This window comes from Enoplosus armatus, chromosome 3, assembly GCF_043641665.1.
Source record: "Enoplosus armatus isolate fEnoArm2 chromosome 3, fEnoArm2.hap1, whole genome shotgun sequence".
NCBI lineage: Eukaryota > Metazoa > Chordata > Actinopteri > Centrarchiformes > Enoplosidae > Enoplosus > Enoplosus armatus.
Window position 1 is genome coordinate 15,649,912 of NC_092182.1, and position 17,924 is coordinate 15,667,835.

Here is a 17,924-nt window from a genome sequence, read left to right on the forward strand (position 1 = left end):
CAGCTAGATGGCACATTATAGGTGAATTAGCAATTCAAATTTTGCATTTAATACTTTTAACATTTAACAAAATACCTAAAATATTATCAGCACATTCCTGTCTTTTACAAATGGAAAAAAAGTCCAGTCCAAAAGTCTGATGAAACCAACTATTGTTACTGTAATATTTTTATTTAATGCTATTTTTTGAATGTTTATTATTTTACTTTCCTCATTTTTATTTACGTGTATTTTACTATTTTCCCATTATTAAATAGAATAGCTTTTTTTTCTTTCTGTAAAGCACTTTGAGCTGCATTTGTTGTATGAAAGGTGCTACATAAATATAGCATCATTTATTAAGATTATGTCTTTATAGCTCTCCAGAACATATGGCCCAGAAACTGACCACCACTACCAGAGAAAAATGATCTAAGTATGTCCATGTGGGGGCGCTGTCATCCAGCTCTTCTATCAGCCTGATTATGTGCCAAGGTATTTCATAAACATGTGACACAAAGATCTATTAGCCGTTTTAACACCCCGTCCTGCATCCTTGCAAAGACAAACCTGCTCCAGCACAGTCCAGTCCGTCACCGAAGACACTTCAGACTGCTGGACAACGTTTGTGTCCGTCGTCTGTGAGGAGTGATGCTGGCACAGCGCCCACTGCAGTCAGTCTGCACACCACACTCCTGAAATCACGCCTCGCTGGCTTCACCTCTAATTGGTTCCGCACAAGCTGCCGCGGAGAGCGCACCTGCTTTAATTGGACTATCGCGACAAGTTGTCCGAGTGACGTCCCACGCGACTGCTCGATCACTTCCAGCAACCGCAGAAATACCTGAGGATATCTGAGGAGCACTAAATTGGGCGCCGACGAGGACTGCAGCGGTCGCGCTGCTCACCAGGCCGACAAGACAAGCGAGGCAGCGAGCTCAGGCATCTCAGCCTGTGGATGGATGCAGGACAGAGGGCTCTTAGACATGGACCAGCGGTGACAGCCTGAGATTAATGTGTGATGAACCAAATGATTTGGGTGCGCCTGCTTCATCTTTGAGTGCTCATAGTTGAACTGGAGAGCAGGGACATTGACTTTTTACGCGTGTGTAAAAACTCTGCACTCGGCTGTTTTTTCCTCTCTAGAAGGCAGACCACTTGGCATCGGCTGGCACGCTGAGATCATCAGCATTGAAGCCTCTTATTTTTGCGCCCCTGCGTTTGGAGCCATGGGTTGTACGGTGAGCGCCGAGGATAAGGCTGCCGCGGAGAGGTCAAAGATGATTGACAAAAACCTCCGAGAAGACGGAGAGAAGGCAGCCAGAGAAGTGAAACTGCTTTTATTGGGTAGGTGACAGCTGCTGGTTGCTCCCTAGGTTATATTAAGAAACTGAAATGAGTGCTTGTTGCCGCAGATAAGACACACACAGTTCACACAGTTTTAGAGTGAAATTCAAAATTGAAAATGTTAGTAAAATGAAAAAAACACTGCAGGTGCAAGTTTAAACTTGACCAAGCATGAAATCTTATCATGATATCCTCTAGAGTTTCTCCAAATGGCCAGGGCAGGGGCCTGTGCACATCATTTTAGGTATAGCACAGAAAAGAGGCCATTTCAATGCTCATGCTTCCAACAGTCATACTGAAACACAGCCTGTAACTGTGTTATTAATCAGCCACCACAAGTGTCCATATTCTTGAAGATAAGTCAGATATCATCATGTCAACATGCTGCACAGCTTCTCAGAGCTTTGAGCTGGCGTTTTGCCCAGAAAAGCTTAATTCAATATATCAAACCTGTGGACTAGGACTAAACATTAACAGGGTTACACTTCAGCACCCCTCTTACATAACCGACACTAAATCAGTCTGTTCTTATAGAGAAATGCAGCAAAACAAATCCTGTTTGTCTGCAGACAACAGTAAAAAAAAAAAAAGCAACGATTCTGGAGCTGGAAAAACACACACTCCCTTCCTCCCTTCTGCCTTTCACTCGTGCATGTACACACACACACACACACACACACACACACACACACCCTCCCACACCCTCCCACTCACTACCACATTCTCACTTCCCCTCTTATCCATTTCAGCTGTCTTTGCTTGCCATCATCTTGCCATTTGTTTTTGTTGTTTTTTTTTCTCGTTTAAATGTGCACACAACTCAACTGACCAGTGACCTGGAATACCATCTAAAACTCAAGGATGTCTGTGTGTGTGTGTGTGTGTGTGTGTGTGTGTGTGTGTGTGTGTGTGTGTGTGTGTGCGTGCTGGGGGGAGTGAGAGGGGTTTGGTGGGGTGGGTGGAGTTGGACGGGTGTCCTCTTGCTGTGACAAGCTGTTAATAGAGGACAGGATCCAGCTGAAGTGCTGAAGAGCCGCAGGACGGCTAGTAGTTAAGTTTTGATAACCTGAAGATACAGAGGTGTTCTGGCTGCACTCGGACTCGCTCATTAATTACCAGCCGTAGAAATAATTATCATTAATAATAATAATAATTATATATAAAATTGATAATACAGAGCTTCAACTAAAGTGTTTGTGAGAGAACGTCTTCAAAAGAGCTTCAGGCAGCGTTTGCTATCTGAAGACCAAAGGCCCCTTGTGTAACTGTAGTTTTTATGCCTCATGTCCTCTCATTGAAGACAAACTTCTCTTTATTGAAGCATATTCTACAGCAGATAAAAGCATCTGTCGGTTAAACCTGTAATATTTTCATGGCTGATCTTGTGCTTTTTTCACTGTAAATCCATGAATGGTTTCACCCTGTTCTCTGCCATTTTCAATCTGCTCTTCTTCACACACAGACTTTGAAATGTTGTGTATAATGTCAGCTCAGTGGAGTTGTTGTTACAGAGACACTGACTGACAATCACTGTAAGCGAAAAGTAACGGCAACTCGTTCAGCAACAGCGAAACATCATTTTGATATTATTATATGTTATATTGAGAATATTAAACTGGAAGCAGAGGCACAGGGCTCAGAGGTAACAGCATTTCTGAAATGGGCCTTTTTCATGGAAGACATTTTGCCGTGTCACAGCTTGAAAAGCACACGTGTGAATGATAAAATGAATGATGGCTGAATTTAAATGTCACACTGGATTACTGGGACACTTGAATAGAACGGAGCCAACATTAATGTTAAGTAATCTTTTCTTACTCTGACGAGTCAAAATGTCTGCTGTGAAAAGGGGCCGATTATTATCATTATTATTATTATTATTATGTAGAGGCTATGTTAATACATTCATTAATACGCCATGTCATGATTTATATCAAAATACATTTTGTGGTAATGATTTCAACCGTATCATCCAGGAATTAACAACATGACAGATTGATAACAAATAATGAGCAAAATAGATGTTAAAGTACAGTATTAAAGTAACAATCTTAAACTAAACAACTTACATGTGAGTTTTTAGTGTCTTTTTCAGGTATGTATCTGTATGTATTTCTGTATGGTATCATCAGGAATAGGGCCAAAGATATGCAGGTGAGGTTAATTGGCAACTCCATGGTCACAACATATGGCTTGATTCTCTCTAGACTTGTTTTCATGGTCCACTTCTATCCTAGATCTATTATGTGTCAATTATGTGATCTGACATCTTGATTTAGGTCATTGGTGTGATTAAATCTGTGTAGCATGTACTAGACCTTCTTTTGGGTGAACGTCAAGCATCTGGGCTGACCAGAAAAAAACAACAATGATTAAATTAGAAAGTCACGTTGATGTATTTCAGAGAGCAAACGGCACACATGGTCCGATGCTTTTGTAGACGTCGTAAATATTTTAAAGCTGTCCAGAGGGATTGAGTCACACAGTTTAATGTAAGGGCGGCTATATGTGGCAGGTGTAGTTACTTCCTGGAGTCTTGTTGTCACCGTGAATTTGCCTGGCAACCAGCGGAGACTTGAGGAAGTCACTGCTCCTGTCTCAGAAATAGTGATGCATATGGACCCCCTGTAAAACCGCAATTTGTCAGTTTTACACTTCAGGTTTTTGTACAGATAAAACAAATAAGAGATAACCTGTTAATTAGTGAGCTTTATAGGTGTGGAGAGATGGATTTTGTTACCTTTGGACTGAGCCAGGCTGCTGTTTCCTCTTGTTTCCAGTCTTTGTGCTAAGCTAAGCTAACCAGCTGCTGGTTGTTGCTTCATATTTAACGTACAGACATGAGAGTGGTATCGATCTTCACATCTAAGTCTTGGCAAAAAATTGATAGTGAAATTGGGATAAAGCATCTCAATTATAGCCCTTTTGGTGATACTGGGGGAAGTAATTTTTTGAAACAGGAAGTAGTTTGAGCAACATTTTCCCTGTTGTCTGAAGTTTCTCTGAGAGCCCCACACTTTATCAACATCACATAATTACTGTAGTTTTTCAAGTCTGCATTGCCACGCCAGTGGGACCTGAGGACAGAGACTAACAAAACAAAACTCACCGACAAGGTTGCTGCTTGTTGACTTTTTACTTTAAGGTTGAGCTGAGGACGTAATGTAGACGACATAATGGTTGTATTTGTCTCGTTTGTGTATGAGAACATCCAGACTTGTTCTGGCAAAGAGAAGATGAGTCACTTGTAGCCGCTGAAGCATGAAAGGGGGGCATCAAAATCTTTTAATGGGTTTACTGACTCCTTTTTTTTTTCATCATTAGTTCTAGAGGGAATTAAAAAGCCTGTTCCCTTTTTTCTTGCCGAATGAGTAAGTTCTTTTGTTGTTAATGATGTTGTTCAGGACGCAAAGTGCAAAATTAACCAGATTACTTCTTAAGTGATTTATGTAACAGCTCATGGCAAGTGTCGGTGAGGACTTGAGGTGGACAGTCAGAAACGTGGAGGAGAACAAAGTTGTTGAACATTTTTTTGAGCTTTTTTCTGGGCTGATATTTTAAGCCACATTTCAGGGCTAAAAAGAAAACTTGACAGGTCCATAAGAAACTCTAAGAAAACACTGATTACACCATGTTGCGCCATACTCAAGAGCTCTCTGTGTAACTGACTGACTAGATGGCACGTCTTTATCGGAGCTGGAACCATGGATGTATAAAGAGACCTGGACACAGCGTCAGAGCCGCAGAAAGGTGCTCAGTGGCACGCAAAGCCAAAAAAGTGCGACTTCTGGGTATATAGTTACCCATATCTTCTGCAAAGCTTTCGCCTCTGTGCGACCCATAGAGCAAGCACACTTGCGTTTCCTTTAACTCCGCCTCCCAACCGCTTTGTCTCGGGCTCGCTCACATGAATGACACTTTGCGTGCTCATAACACCATGCGTTATTATCTGCTGATTTACAGACAGTCTATGTCACATTGTAAGTCTCTGGGCTAAAGTATTTTTTGGCCAGTGTGCATCACATGACAAACATGGTTCGTAGTGGCAACTATGTCAAATTGGCTTCAAAGCCTGGTGCACTTCCTGGGTGCTTGGCTAGATCCAGGAACAAAAATGTAAGTTTGCATAAATGTATGATGCAACCTCAGGAAGTGAGATTGTAGTGAGTAAATCAAACTGAAACTGTAAAAGTGGGGGGACTAAAACAGGATAGGGATGCAGCCTTTTGGATTGTTTATAGAAGTTGGAACTGGGTTTGGGGTCAGTATCACAAACAAATATATGCCACCTGCCTTGGCTGCACAAGAGTGGTAACACTGTTAATAATGTAAAACAGTGCAGCCTAAGGCAAAGTACAGTCACTGAAGAAGTTTAAGCCCTCAGAGAGCCGTGCAACAATTTTCTGCCCTGAGAAGTAAATGTTTAAAAAGTTTAGCTAAAAAGTATGATTGGGTACATATTTACTTCTTATTGTTAATGATGAAATATATTAACCAGGTTGATATCATACGATCTCTGCAGGTAATCAAAGGGGAACTAAGTATCTTAAGGGGCAAGATAGACATGGGGCAGTTTCAATTTCCCTGTCACACATTAACACCCATAAATGATAAGTGAGGATAGTTTTTTTCAGACTTAATTCCTTTGAACCCCCTTTAAATCAGCCTCCACTGCAGCTTATCTATAATTCCCTCCCCTAGCAGACGATAATAATAGTGCTTCACAGACATGACTCACTGCTCATGACAGAGGGAAGGGCTCAGGGTGAGGCTGTCCATCCAGAGATGACAACTTCACAACTACCCACAAACTGAAAGAATATACTTATGTACTGTTAGTCATGTCTCTGCTGAATACCACTAAGTCCTCAGTAAACGCGTGTGTTTATGTGCTGAACTAGCAAGAACTGGATTCTCACAGCAGTCGCACCTTTACAGGTGACACAACTGAGAGTTGTCGGTGAGTTCTTCTGTGTGAAGAAAATGAACAATGTCCAATAAAGTCCCCTCATAAAGATTATTTTTGGCAGCAGCATAAAAGAGTGACTTCTATTCAGAGAACATCATAAGCGATTTAAGGATTTTTTTCCTTGATGAGGCGTCTTGGCTCAGGCTCACAGTGGACTCATGAGCGAAGGCAAAGCACATCTTTCAGGCCGTGTGTGTGTGTGATTTAGGGTCAGTGAATGAAATAATGTGTGTCTATATGAGACGTGTCTTTTTATAGTGGGAAGTGAGTTCTGAATGCTTCCTGAGGCAGGATGGTGGTTAATGACATCCTGTAAGAGTGTTAATGCACAATAGAACCAATCATATAGATGTGTATTTTACATGAAACAATTGCCCCCTGTTTATATAGGGTCTACCAGCATGCATTGGGTAAAAGGCAGGGAAACATCCTGAACCGATCATTACAGGATTAACATATGTCATATACTGTATGACTGTAATGCATCTCAAGTCAACACTGTGTACAAATTCTACATCAGACAACTTAAAAATGAAACAAAATAAAATAATTAATCCTTGAAGAAAAGCATTTCTTTCTCTATAAAGCTAACTTAATTGATTTGTAGCCACTAGGGGGCAGAAAAACTCCAAAACGAGCATGACTGACACACACGGCTGACGTATTATACCCTCACAAAGTTTCCATGTATTCACAAACAAATGTATAAAGTTGGGTTTATACTTGGTGCAGCGTCGGATTATCTCCATGTGGTTTCTCCATGTGCTTTCACACAGTAAATGTATGTATATGAATGGATAGAGTGTCAAGTGTTCGGCAATATGATATGAACCCTGATGATGAGATATTCTTAGACTAAATATATATTTATATATATATGAAAAATAGTCAATATTAATGGATTTTGTCACTTATTATTATTATTATTATTATTATTATTATTATCCTTTGTCTGACTTAGGAACTACTGTTTGCGTAATGCTTAGGGGGATCCTTTAGTACTAGAGTGTTTTTATATATATTGTGAATTTTTATACATACTGATAATGAAAATCTCTGTTTTCTCACTTTGAAATGTTGCTTTTAGTTTCTGCAGAGGTGCCTGTTTTCTGCCTATTCATTGTATCTTCTCCCTGGTTTATCCTCCTTGTGCTGGATTGTGTTTATGGAAGAGAGTGAATTAAGATAAAGCCCTCAGGCCTTTATGTGATTTCGAAGTAATTTAGAAGATGTTCTGCATTTTCTGTTGCTGCAGTACGAGAAAATGTGTCTGTTGACTTTGTGATACCTGCAGTTGTTATCCAGCAGTTTTCTCCAGTCTTTGCAGTTATAATGGAAGTTTTCGATAAGAGCTGTGTTTGATTAACTGACATATTTATCACAGCTCACAAATATCTGCAAAATAATAGTCTGTCCGATCTTCTGTACCATGCAGATGACAAACCTGATCCTTCCCCATCTTTCATTTTCCAATCACCTTTCCATTATCAGCCCCATTTATAATTTAGGACGCTTCTTTTATCTCTTTCCCTCCTCGTCTTTTCATATTCCACTCAACCTCTCTCATACAGTAGGTGAAGAGTGGTAGTGCCTCAGCAAGCGGCAAAGTGTTGTTAGGACCAAGACTCATCAAGATGTTACCAGTGTCAACACCACTCAGATTAGTTATACTTGATATCAAAGCCAGTTGACGTAGGAGGTGCCGGATGTAACTCGGGATGACCTTGACCTCTTAATTGGTTTTGCAACAACACTCAAAAACCTTGTCAGATTTATGGAGGGTTGAGAGTGATGGAGAGATAAAGGATGAGGAATAGAAATAAAAGATGGTGGAGACACATGCAATTACCTGCCTACCTGGCTACCTTCACAGAGATATACAGCACTAATATCTCACAATTAGATGAAGCCTGAAGAGATGCAACTAATGATTACTTTCCTGGTCAATGTTATTTTTGCTACTAATCTGTTAATTGTTTAGACTATAAACTAACCAAATTGTGAAAAATGCACGTCCCAAAGTCCCAAAGTCCCAAAGTCAAGGTGGTGCTTTTATGTTGTCTATCTAGTTGTCTAGCCAACAGTCCAAAATCCAAACACAACTCAGTTTACAATGATATAAAACAGAGAAAATCAGAGAGGCTTTAGAGGCTGGAATTTGTGTGATGATTGATTAATTGTTTAAATAATAATAATTGAATATTAAATAAATTAAATAATTAGTTTAAGTTGTTTTCAGTTAATTTCCCATATACTGACTAATCAATTAATGGAATAATCATTTCAGCAAGTTTGAAATCAAAGTTAAATACTAAAAAAACCTTGAATATTTTACACAGTGTGCACCAACTGAAGGTCCTGGGCTGGAAACAACATCATGATGATGATGATGATGATGATGATGATTATCCACTCACTTTTAAAATAGGCGCGAGTAAATAATTGCAGTTCGAAAAGATGTCAGAACACTTTAAAGGGCAGTGGGTCACATGAAATGCCAGTGTGACCAGTTTTGATTTATGAACCTCTCCACAAACATTCCTGTGTTTATTGCTTCTTGAATTTGTTCAGTGGTACAATCAAAACCTGAAGAGGAGAACATGAACAAAATGATCTCTCTCTGTCGCCTCACATGTCCTTTGGTTGTCTGTGTATGCTCTCCTAGCAGCCAGGTTGGTCTAGAGGGAGACAGGTGACTGGGCGGATATATTACAGTCATCTATCTAGTCACACACTCCTAAATGTGCCAGATGATATCATTAAGGTAGAGCCATAATATTTCAAAATCCCATATTCTGCAGAAGTGGTCGACTCAAATGAGATACTGTTCATCATAGACTGTATCAGACCGGTTTGCCGACAGTGGATTTTCTAAAACATTGCGACAAAATTGTGCCATCAGAACAGGTGCAGCAACAAGAACAAGACCCTCGCTGGCTTTGCACCCATGAACACATAATCCTGTTCAAAGGAACGCACGACCAAGCCGGAGGTACTGCTGCTGGAAATGAAACCCCCGGGTCTCTGCAGTGCTGGGCGAGGACTTCACAGGTGCACCATGCACCCCAAATGAAAGATTTATTTACACGATTATGCTGTATGGAGAGGTATTTGGTATTTATTAAAGTTCCAGAAATGTGGCAGCTCCATTATTGAAGGAGCCAGTCCTCTCTCTCTTTCCTGACATTTTTGCAAGAGAGCAAGAGCAATTAGCTTACATCACATACATCACCAGCTGCTGAAGGGTTTGAAAATCTACCCAGTGGAGTACATCAGCACAGCAGCTTGGCTGTTTGAAAGGTCTGCTCAGCAGAAATGTACATTCAATACATTCAATAGCCTTTATGATCAGTAGCCCAGAGTGCATGAAGCTCCATATACCGAGATTCAAGGTCACTCATCGATTTGACTCCCAGTTGATTCCTGGCATAGCTATCAAACCCTCAGACACATTCAGACATTCATAAAATATACAATAGTTTGACCACTTACATATCATAGTACTGACAAAAGGAAACAGCATACATTTGTTGTACTGCAAGTCATAAGCAGGTGCACAGGTTATAAGGAAGTTATAGCCAGTTCGATATCAAGGTAATTAGTAATATTAGACAGTAAACCAGACCTCAACCTTTCAAGTGTGTACGGAAAACTCTCAAAACCCATCAGTGGTTAAACACTGGAACAAACCTCTGGAATGGATCACATGGGATCCCCCTTTCAGGGCTAATAGGCTCCATGTGGGTCAATGAAAAGGAAAAACAATGATACATTTACACAATGTATACTTGTGCCTACATGAGGGCAGGAATTGCATTGACATTGCATTGCTGTGTTGGCGATGGGAGTTAGTTAGTGTCATCTGCACAAAAACAAACAGCTGCTGATTGCAGAGGCACTATGCTGGTGGTTTTTCAGGTTAAAGGCACAACAAATAATCTGTTAACACCGCTAATCTTATGCTGTAGAGGCCTAATTTCTTTGCCATGTAAGCCCTGTAAAATCTGGGTTTCCTAAGTGTGTGTATTTGCATTGGAATGTGTCATTATGAGTGTATTGAATTTTGGTGAATGAAGTTATAATACTTTCTAAAAGCTCAGTGATTTGAGCTCGCAAAGATGAACCAGTCTTTTCTCCCCTCCTCTCTTTCCTGGTTGCCATGGTTATATTCATACTGAATGATACCCTTAATACATTTTTTATCATCTATCAGTCTGCAAAAACAGCAGGCGCCAAAATGCTTTAAGTGATCATTTTTACCATATTATTTGAATGTCAAACAAGTCAATACTTACTGCTAGTTGATATGAACAACGTTCCGTAGAGATAACAGATGGCAATGTCAGGCAAAGGTTGTCAAAACAGTTTAAAATGAAGGTTGCAGTAGATAGTAGTATTACTACTGCCATGCATCAGACTGTATCAGCCAACAGTCTTATAAATACAATCTTACAAAGGTTTCCATGTCATTAAAAGTTGAATCCTTTGTCTGAGACAACAATAATCATACAACTTTAATGCCTCTGATTAGCTGGTATTACTCTCTTTTAAGTTTATGAAGATAAAAATCAGTAAGCACCACCTGATTGTGACCTGAATGTTTCTTGCCACCACAGGGCATCATTAGTTTCTAATGAGTTCCTCTTTTAGTCTTTTTAGAGATTTTAGAGGTTATTTTCTTCATTATTGATGCCTTCACAGGAAAGTCATACAGTAGCTGAGCTCCTCGTAATTTAAGCTGGCACTCGCCCAAACTCGTCTCCATACAAAGCCTGAATTTGATTTATTTATTTTAACTAACTTTCTCAAAAGTGTCTGTTAATGTTCAATACTTAGTAGAGAGACTGCCTCAGTCACAAAGTATAATTTAGTATCAAAGGCCAAATGTGTTCCCCATGAGCTTTATAGCATCTTTCAGCTCATTGTTTTGGTTTTATGGCTGTAACTTTACTGTTCTGGGTCACGCTCACCACTCTCATCACTGTCGTTTTTGTCTGCATCAACAGTTGTTTTCAACAAAAATGCTCTGATAAACCCACTGTACCTGCCCAGCACCAAATGGCAGACAGACAAAGTTAGCGACGAGCTGGTGAACATAGTGGAGCATTTAGCAGCTAAAGCTAGATATTTCTCTCAAACGTTGATGGAGACCAAAAACTGAGATAAAAGGAGAGTGAATATTGGTCTTGCATTCGTCAGGTGGCCAGAAACATGACTCCAACATGAATGCTTATCTTGCTTTGTGTCTGCTGGCTGTTGAAACTGTTTTCTAAAATGTTAACCATAACAACTTTAAAGGGTGATAATAGGCACAGCTAGTTGTGGTGCCCCCAAGTGGCCAAGAAAGTTCATGTAGGTTTTAACTTTTAACTTTTTTATACTTGACTTTTGACTGTTTTTGCAGATATTTCCAAACATCTTGACACTTCACAAAAATGTATACAAGGCATCACTTGTTCTGCACTTAACTGTGGAAAATCTGAAGTTCTTTTTTTGGCATTAATGAGATTAGGTAATGAAACAAAAGTCATTAAGATGTGTCTGGAAATGACATAATACTGTTTCCCAAAGACAGTGGGACCCCATTCCTCAGTGAAGCATGACGCTAAATTATAACACACACTGGAAAAGGATGTAAAACAGTGTGAAGTAAATGAGAACATTTTAAATGCACCAGCAGTGAAGTTCGCTTTAATGCCATTTCTGTTTAGCAGATAATGGTGAGAGACAAAGAGTGACATCAGAGTTTATGCTTGTTGGTAAATGGTCATTTTCATCTGATAGATCAATAATCATAAAAAATATATATTCTGTATCTTGGTATTGTGCTATCACATGCCTTAAAGCATCAGTATTGCCAGCATTTGTAGCTCAGAGCAGGATTGAGTAAGATTGTCAGTCAGTATGTGTCTTAAAGTGGAATATTAACTATGTAAGAACTGCCCTATCTCTCCCTCCCTCTCCAGATAGTATAAAAATAAAATGGTTGTGCACATTTTTTAATTGCTCTAGTTTGTTTAAAAGTTCTTGTGGGAGACCTAATTTGGTTGGACCCAGACTGAATTAATATGTATGTATGTATTAATATATATCATTTTAACAGCAAAGTGCTTGTTTACTCAGTCATTCTGTTTTTTTTATCATCTCTGTCTGTGCATCTTTGTCTTTTGTTGTAGTTAATTATGCTTAAGAGCTGTACTGTTATGTATGATTGCATTTGTAAGCTGTGTTTCACTGTCTTGTGTTGATTTAACATTGCAGTTATCATGTCTGGAGGTTATGTCTGCCAAGCTGTCAAGTACAAAACCAATGGGTGTGTCTGGTGGCCTAGTGGTTAAGATCCATACCATAACAGATGCAATTTGATATCTTTACTGTCACTTTCAAATAAAGCCAAAAACACCAGAAATATTGTTGAGAAAACAATATAATGTCATTTTGCCTTAGATGTTGACATTTTACATACAAAATTATTAATATAGCATATTACTAGATTAATCAGTGAAGGAGATAATAATTGTCTTGTGCTGCCTGCATAATGTTCTGCATATTCCATCACTCCCTGCTTTAATTGGATAGTTATTTAGACTGCTTGGATAGTCACATCACATTTCACTGGGAGCCCGTCAACTTAGTAAGTTACAGCATGAAGAGATCATTGGAGGTACTGTATCTTGTGACAGTTGTTATATGTGAAGGAGTCAACACAAGTAATTTCAAAGGCATTATGTGGTTCTCTCTGTAGCTATGATCAGCATTCAACATCTTATAAAATGACTTATTTTAAATACAACTGATAAAAACAAATAAGTTTTCAATCTCAATCTTTATCCCTTCACTGTTTACTTCAAGTTCCATCAAAAACACAAAAAACGGAGGTTAAAAACAGAGCACAGAGAAAAAGCTGTTACTGAATGAGTCTGTGCTTTAAGTGAATCATAGTTTTTCTACAGTCGGCCCACACAGACGTGTAAATGTGTTGATGTTCGTAATTTAGTTTTGGTGAGGCAGTGTGCTGTAACCATGGCAACGAGTCCAGTGCAAAGGCCAGCCTTCATTTCACTACCGGCTCTGCCAGGTCTGACCTTCACATACGCACATGTAGACATGTCTTCCCGGTGGAAGTGGCACAGTATTCCATTTCTCTCCCAGAATATCAGCCATCAGGTCAGCAGTAACGAAACAGCTGCTGCAACACACAGCAAGCACCTCATGGCCACATGGGAAAATTAAAAATTATGTTATTTTAAGTTTGATGAAGATGAACTGTCAGGTGTTTATAGTCATTTCTTCTAACCCTACACAGAAATTTGAAATCATGCACTGTATAGTAAAGCCATTTTTTTCCATTGCAAGTTTTTGTGTTCCTTGCTATCAAAATATAGCACATAAAGGGAGTCTGAACACATACAAACATAAGCACATCTGCGCTCTCTGCCATGTGCCAGGGTAAACACAGCCCTTACTCACCCTGGCAATCTGGTGTGCCACCAGAAAGATGGTTTTATGGGGTCCCTCTAGCACTGCGGTAACTCCCCAACACTCCTGATGTCTCATCTGTTTGCTGACGTGTGTGAGTGCATAGAGTATAAGCTGATATGATATGGTATGCAGAAGCAGGGAGGTGGGAGAGTAAGCAGAATGACTGCCAGGCAAACACCAGCTGTGATGTGTGAGGAGTCACTTTCCAGGTGCAGTGGATTGATTAGTGGAGAGATGAGGAGAGGGTAGGAAAGCCCGTAATCTCGTACTGGTCGCCATAAAGTCATACAGGCTGTTGTTTCTTACATTTGTTAGTTATGTTTGTTTTTCACGTTTTCATTTCCTAAGTTGCCCCTAGCAGTGGGATGCTTCTGTTTCCACACAGTGAATAACAGTTTTCAGAATAGTCGACCTGCCAAATTTAATTAAGAGATGAATTTTAGTTTTGATTTGCACAATATTAATCTGCCAAAGTGTATGGATTTACAGTATATTAGAAAATTGATAAGGATTCTTTTTTCTGAAGAATTGTGACTGATATGTACTAAGCGGGACATTTTACAGTATGAAAAATAAACGTGTCAGTGCTCTCTGGTGGATAAACTCTGTATTGGAGACACTGGTTCTAAACTATCTTAAACATATTGTTGGCATTTCTATGCGTCAGTTTCTTGTTGCTCATGGGGCAACATACCAGATATCGATGTGTTGTCAATAAGCGACTAGCTGCCGATTTCTGCCGGCTCTACTCTGACCTTTATCTGCATCGGCAGGTCTAAGTAGGCATATTAACTATCTTTGTGAAACCTATTCAAACTGGCTTTCAGTTATAATTAAATATCTTGAACTTTCATCTGAAAACGACTGAACAGTGGGTCTGATGCATAAATGATAAGAGAAAGTTCTTCCTTTTCCTTGCTACAAACCCAACACCAACATCTTTCTTTTCGATTGCCTTGACTCCTCTACAGTATGTTGAACTGTGCAAGAATATCAACATGCACGTCAAGTGTTATCTGTGATCAATATGCAGTCACTTGATTAGTGTAATTAATAGGGACTCTAGCAAGGCTGAGCACATATTGATTTCATTCTTGATGCAGTGCTGTCAATCATGATCCCAGTTTTCATTGGCAGCCATCAGATAATCAATAAAACGTTCAATAACGGTTTCCACAAATTCTTAAAAAGTAATAAGTCTTAAGTGTTTATGGTTTTCAAAAAGTCTATAAATTTTTTGATTATGATGGGTCTAGGATTGAGATGATGCTTACGTAGACCCATTAGAAATCATATTGAGCCACAGAATTTACTAAATATTAAATATTAGATTTGTTGTTCTACAGTCTCGGTCAAGAGGGCTTTAAATTTTATTTGCCAAGGTGTTGATGAAGAACAAATCAACAAGAGAACAATCTCTTTCTGTTACTCTAACCCTTGTTTCAAAAGAACCAACTACTGATTTTAGTTTTTACTGTGAGATAAATGATTTAGTGGCAATTTGACCTGAGTTGCGATGAAATAGCAATGAAAATGTGAATTTGAAGGTAACATGAGCACATTTTGCTCCCTGCCAGTGTGTCTGGGCCAAGGATTTAGATAATGACAAGATCAGTGGGGGAAAGCTATCCAAGTAGATATCCCTCCAACTATTTCCATGGCAAATGATCTTTGTAACTTCTTTCCTCCAGTATGTGCAGGGTCATACCTGAGGGATTAGACGGTTGATATCTGTGACTCATCACAGGGAACAAAACGTACCAAATACAAATGATTTTAGTAGTAGCTATTAGTAATAAATGGCAGTCTGTAGAGATGAGTAGGCCTGGCTTTTAAGCCTCAATACTTTTTTAGCACAGACCAAAACGTATAAAAAACTGTCAAATTAAAGTTAGCATTGAATTTCTGGTCAGATTCATATTCGTGTTTACTTATTCTTTGATCAGATAGTTCCTGATTTAGGTTTAGATTTTGCCAATTTTATACTTTATTTTATTTCAGAAAATTCAATTAGATAGATATTTTCAGATATTTTCCTTTGGAGCTGATGGCCCAAACAAGGTCTTACTGGACTGGCAGAAAGCAAGAAACAGGGCTGTAAGGGGAGTCATTTGCTAGCATTTGCTAGCATGTGCAAGCATGCGAGCATAAGAAGTTGAAAGCTCAAATAGTGAATCAAGGCTTATTGCTGTGAGTGCGCTTTCTTCCCTCTTGTAGTCAGAACATGTGGGTTCTCCTGGTGGTCCATTAATCTAAAGACACATGCCATGTAGTGCAATATCCCTGGTTCAATTTCTGCTGGATACTTTCAGTAATGTCTCTCCATGTCACTCTGAAACTGCCATAAATGCTAGAGAACATTAGCAGAAATGTAATTCAGCCAGGCGCCACACCTTCCTGAGCTTAAAATAATATACCTTACTAGCAGTTCTAAAATTGAGTAGGAACCAGTGCAGCAGAGATACAATTGGGGTGATTAGACCATTTTGTGCAGCTCTGGCAGCACTGCTCCATAATGGTACAAGCTGAAGAAGTGAAATATAAAGGAAAATACATTACAAAGTTTTTATATATTCCCAAATGTAAGAATCAGGGCAGCGCTATGTTCATAACCTCATCCTGAAAAGTCAGATCACAGTGAAAAACCATCCTCAAATGATCTGATGTTGGCAGATAGACTTATTTGCTGGAAATGCCAAAGTATTACTTCAGACTTTATCTTGCTGAGATGTAATAAGTTTTGAGACACCCAGCACTTGACATCATGAAGTCACTTTCTTAAAATGTCAAGAATGGTTGGGTCATTGGCTTTTAAGAGGAGGCACAGTCGGGCATCACTGGCGTAGCAATGAAATGATGTATTTCGCTTGTGTTTTTTATGCCACAGTGGGGGAGCATGTAGAAAGAATTGGATTAGACAAAGAATGGCGCCTTGTGGCACAGCACATGTGCTGAGGAGGAAGATGAGTTGCCGATGGTGACTGAGAAGGTTGTATTGGAAAGGCATGAAGCAGTCAAGAGCAGTGCCGGTGATGTGACCCACTGCTTATAGGCATTCATTTAAAACAAGATGCTTGATGGTGTTGAAGGATGCTCTGAGGTCTAAAAGGATTAAAGGTAAAGAAGCGTGTGCTTCTGTTATTTAAAGACAGTGATGACAGTGTGTCTCTGCTGTGCTCCTCTTTTACTCCTCAGGCAGCAGTTTGTGTTGCATACATACGTATCTGCATGTCATGTTACAGCTGTTCTTTTGTTTGTCTGGTGCTCTCAGTGTGTATTGTTGATTTGTATGCATCAGAGTGATCTTCCTCTTGTCTTTCTGTTGTTCCTGCCTGATCCTTTAAAATCTACACCTGTTTCTTTTTCATCTGCTTTGCTTTTCATTGGTGCACGCTGTAGCTGCAGAAGTGAATCTGATGATTGAAGCACCAGCTATATAAAAAGGTGGTTGCAATCTGTTAAACTGCTGTCACTTTCTTTGTGGCTTCAGTGTCCGACACATAATGTTCTGCTTGATGTGCTGCATTGATTTTTTTTAAGAATACTGCAGTAGCTTTAAGGTGCTCGTAAGCAATCAAGTGTAGAATTGTGGGGTATATATTAAGCATCCAGGTCACTAAAGTGTGGCTACACAGCTTGTGAGTACGCATAACACAGGATTAAACACTGTTAACATTGGCTGTGCAGTCAGAGTGCAGTAAGCATCCTTCTCTGCAGAGCAAAGCAGCGAAGCTCCACTGCTCCATGTGAGGCTGATGACCTACTTTTCCACTCCAGGCGATAACATACTGTATTGTATCCAGCCATGTAAAATTACTCCATTGCTTTCCACTCTGCATGTGAAAAGGGTTTGGGGGGTTGGTGGTGGGGGTGTAGCTGGCTGCCTGGCTGGCTGATACACCTGTGCAAAACCTGCATGTAGTGATACAGTAAGCTAATCTAGGTCTTTGTTCCCCCTGGCAGCCTGAGCTGTGGAGTAGCTGCATGAAATAATTCAAAGACTGCCGCTATCTGCAGGTCAATAAAAGGAGGATGGAGAAAGGCTTGATTTCAGGCTGGGCAGAAAAAGAGGAGGCTGTTAATAACAGCCTGCTGACAGAGGGCAATGTACTAGAACCAAGTGTGTTGTAAAAAAGAAAAAACAGCT

The 17,924-nt window shown here is 39.7% G+C and overlaps 1 protein-coding gene across 1 annotated transcript in view; it reads left to right on the forward strand.

The window, feature by feature from the left end:
* The first annotated feature begins 989 nt into the window (after positions 1-989).
* The window catches only part of gnai2b (guanine nucleotide binding protein (G protein), alpha inhibiting activity polypeptide 2b), a 37,764-nt gene continuing 20,829 nt past the window's right edge, over positions 990-17,924 (forward strand). Inside the window, exon 1 of the mRNA XM_070902438.1 lies at positions 990-1,326. Coding sequence (XP_070758539.1) covers positions 1,209-1,326 — 118 coding nt within the window. The 5' untranslated portion in view covers positions 990-1,208. The remainder of the gene's footprint in view (positions 1,327-17,924) is intronic.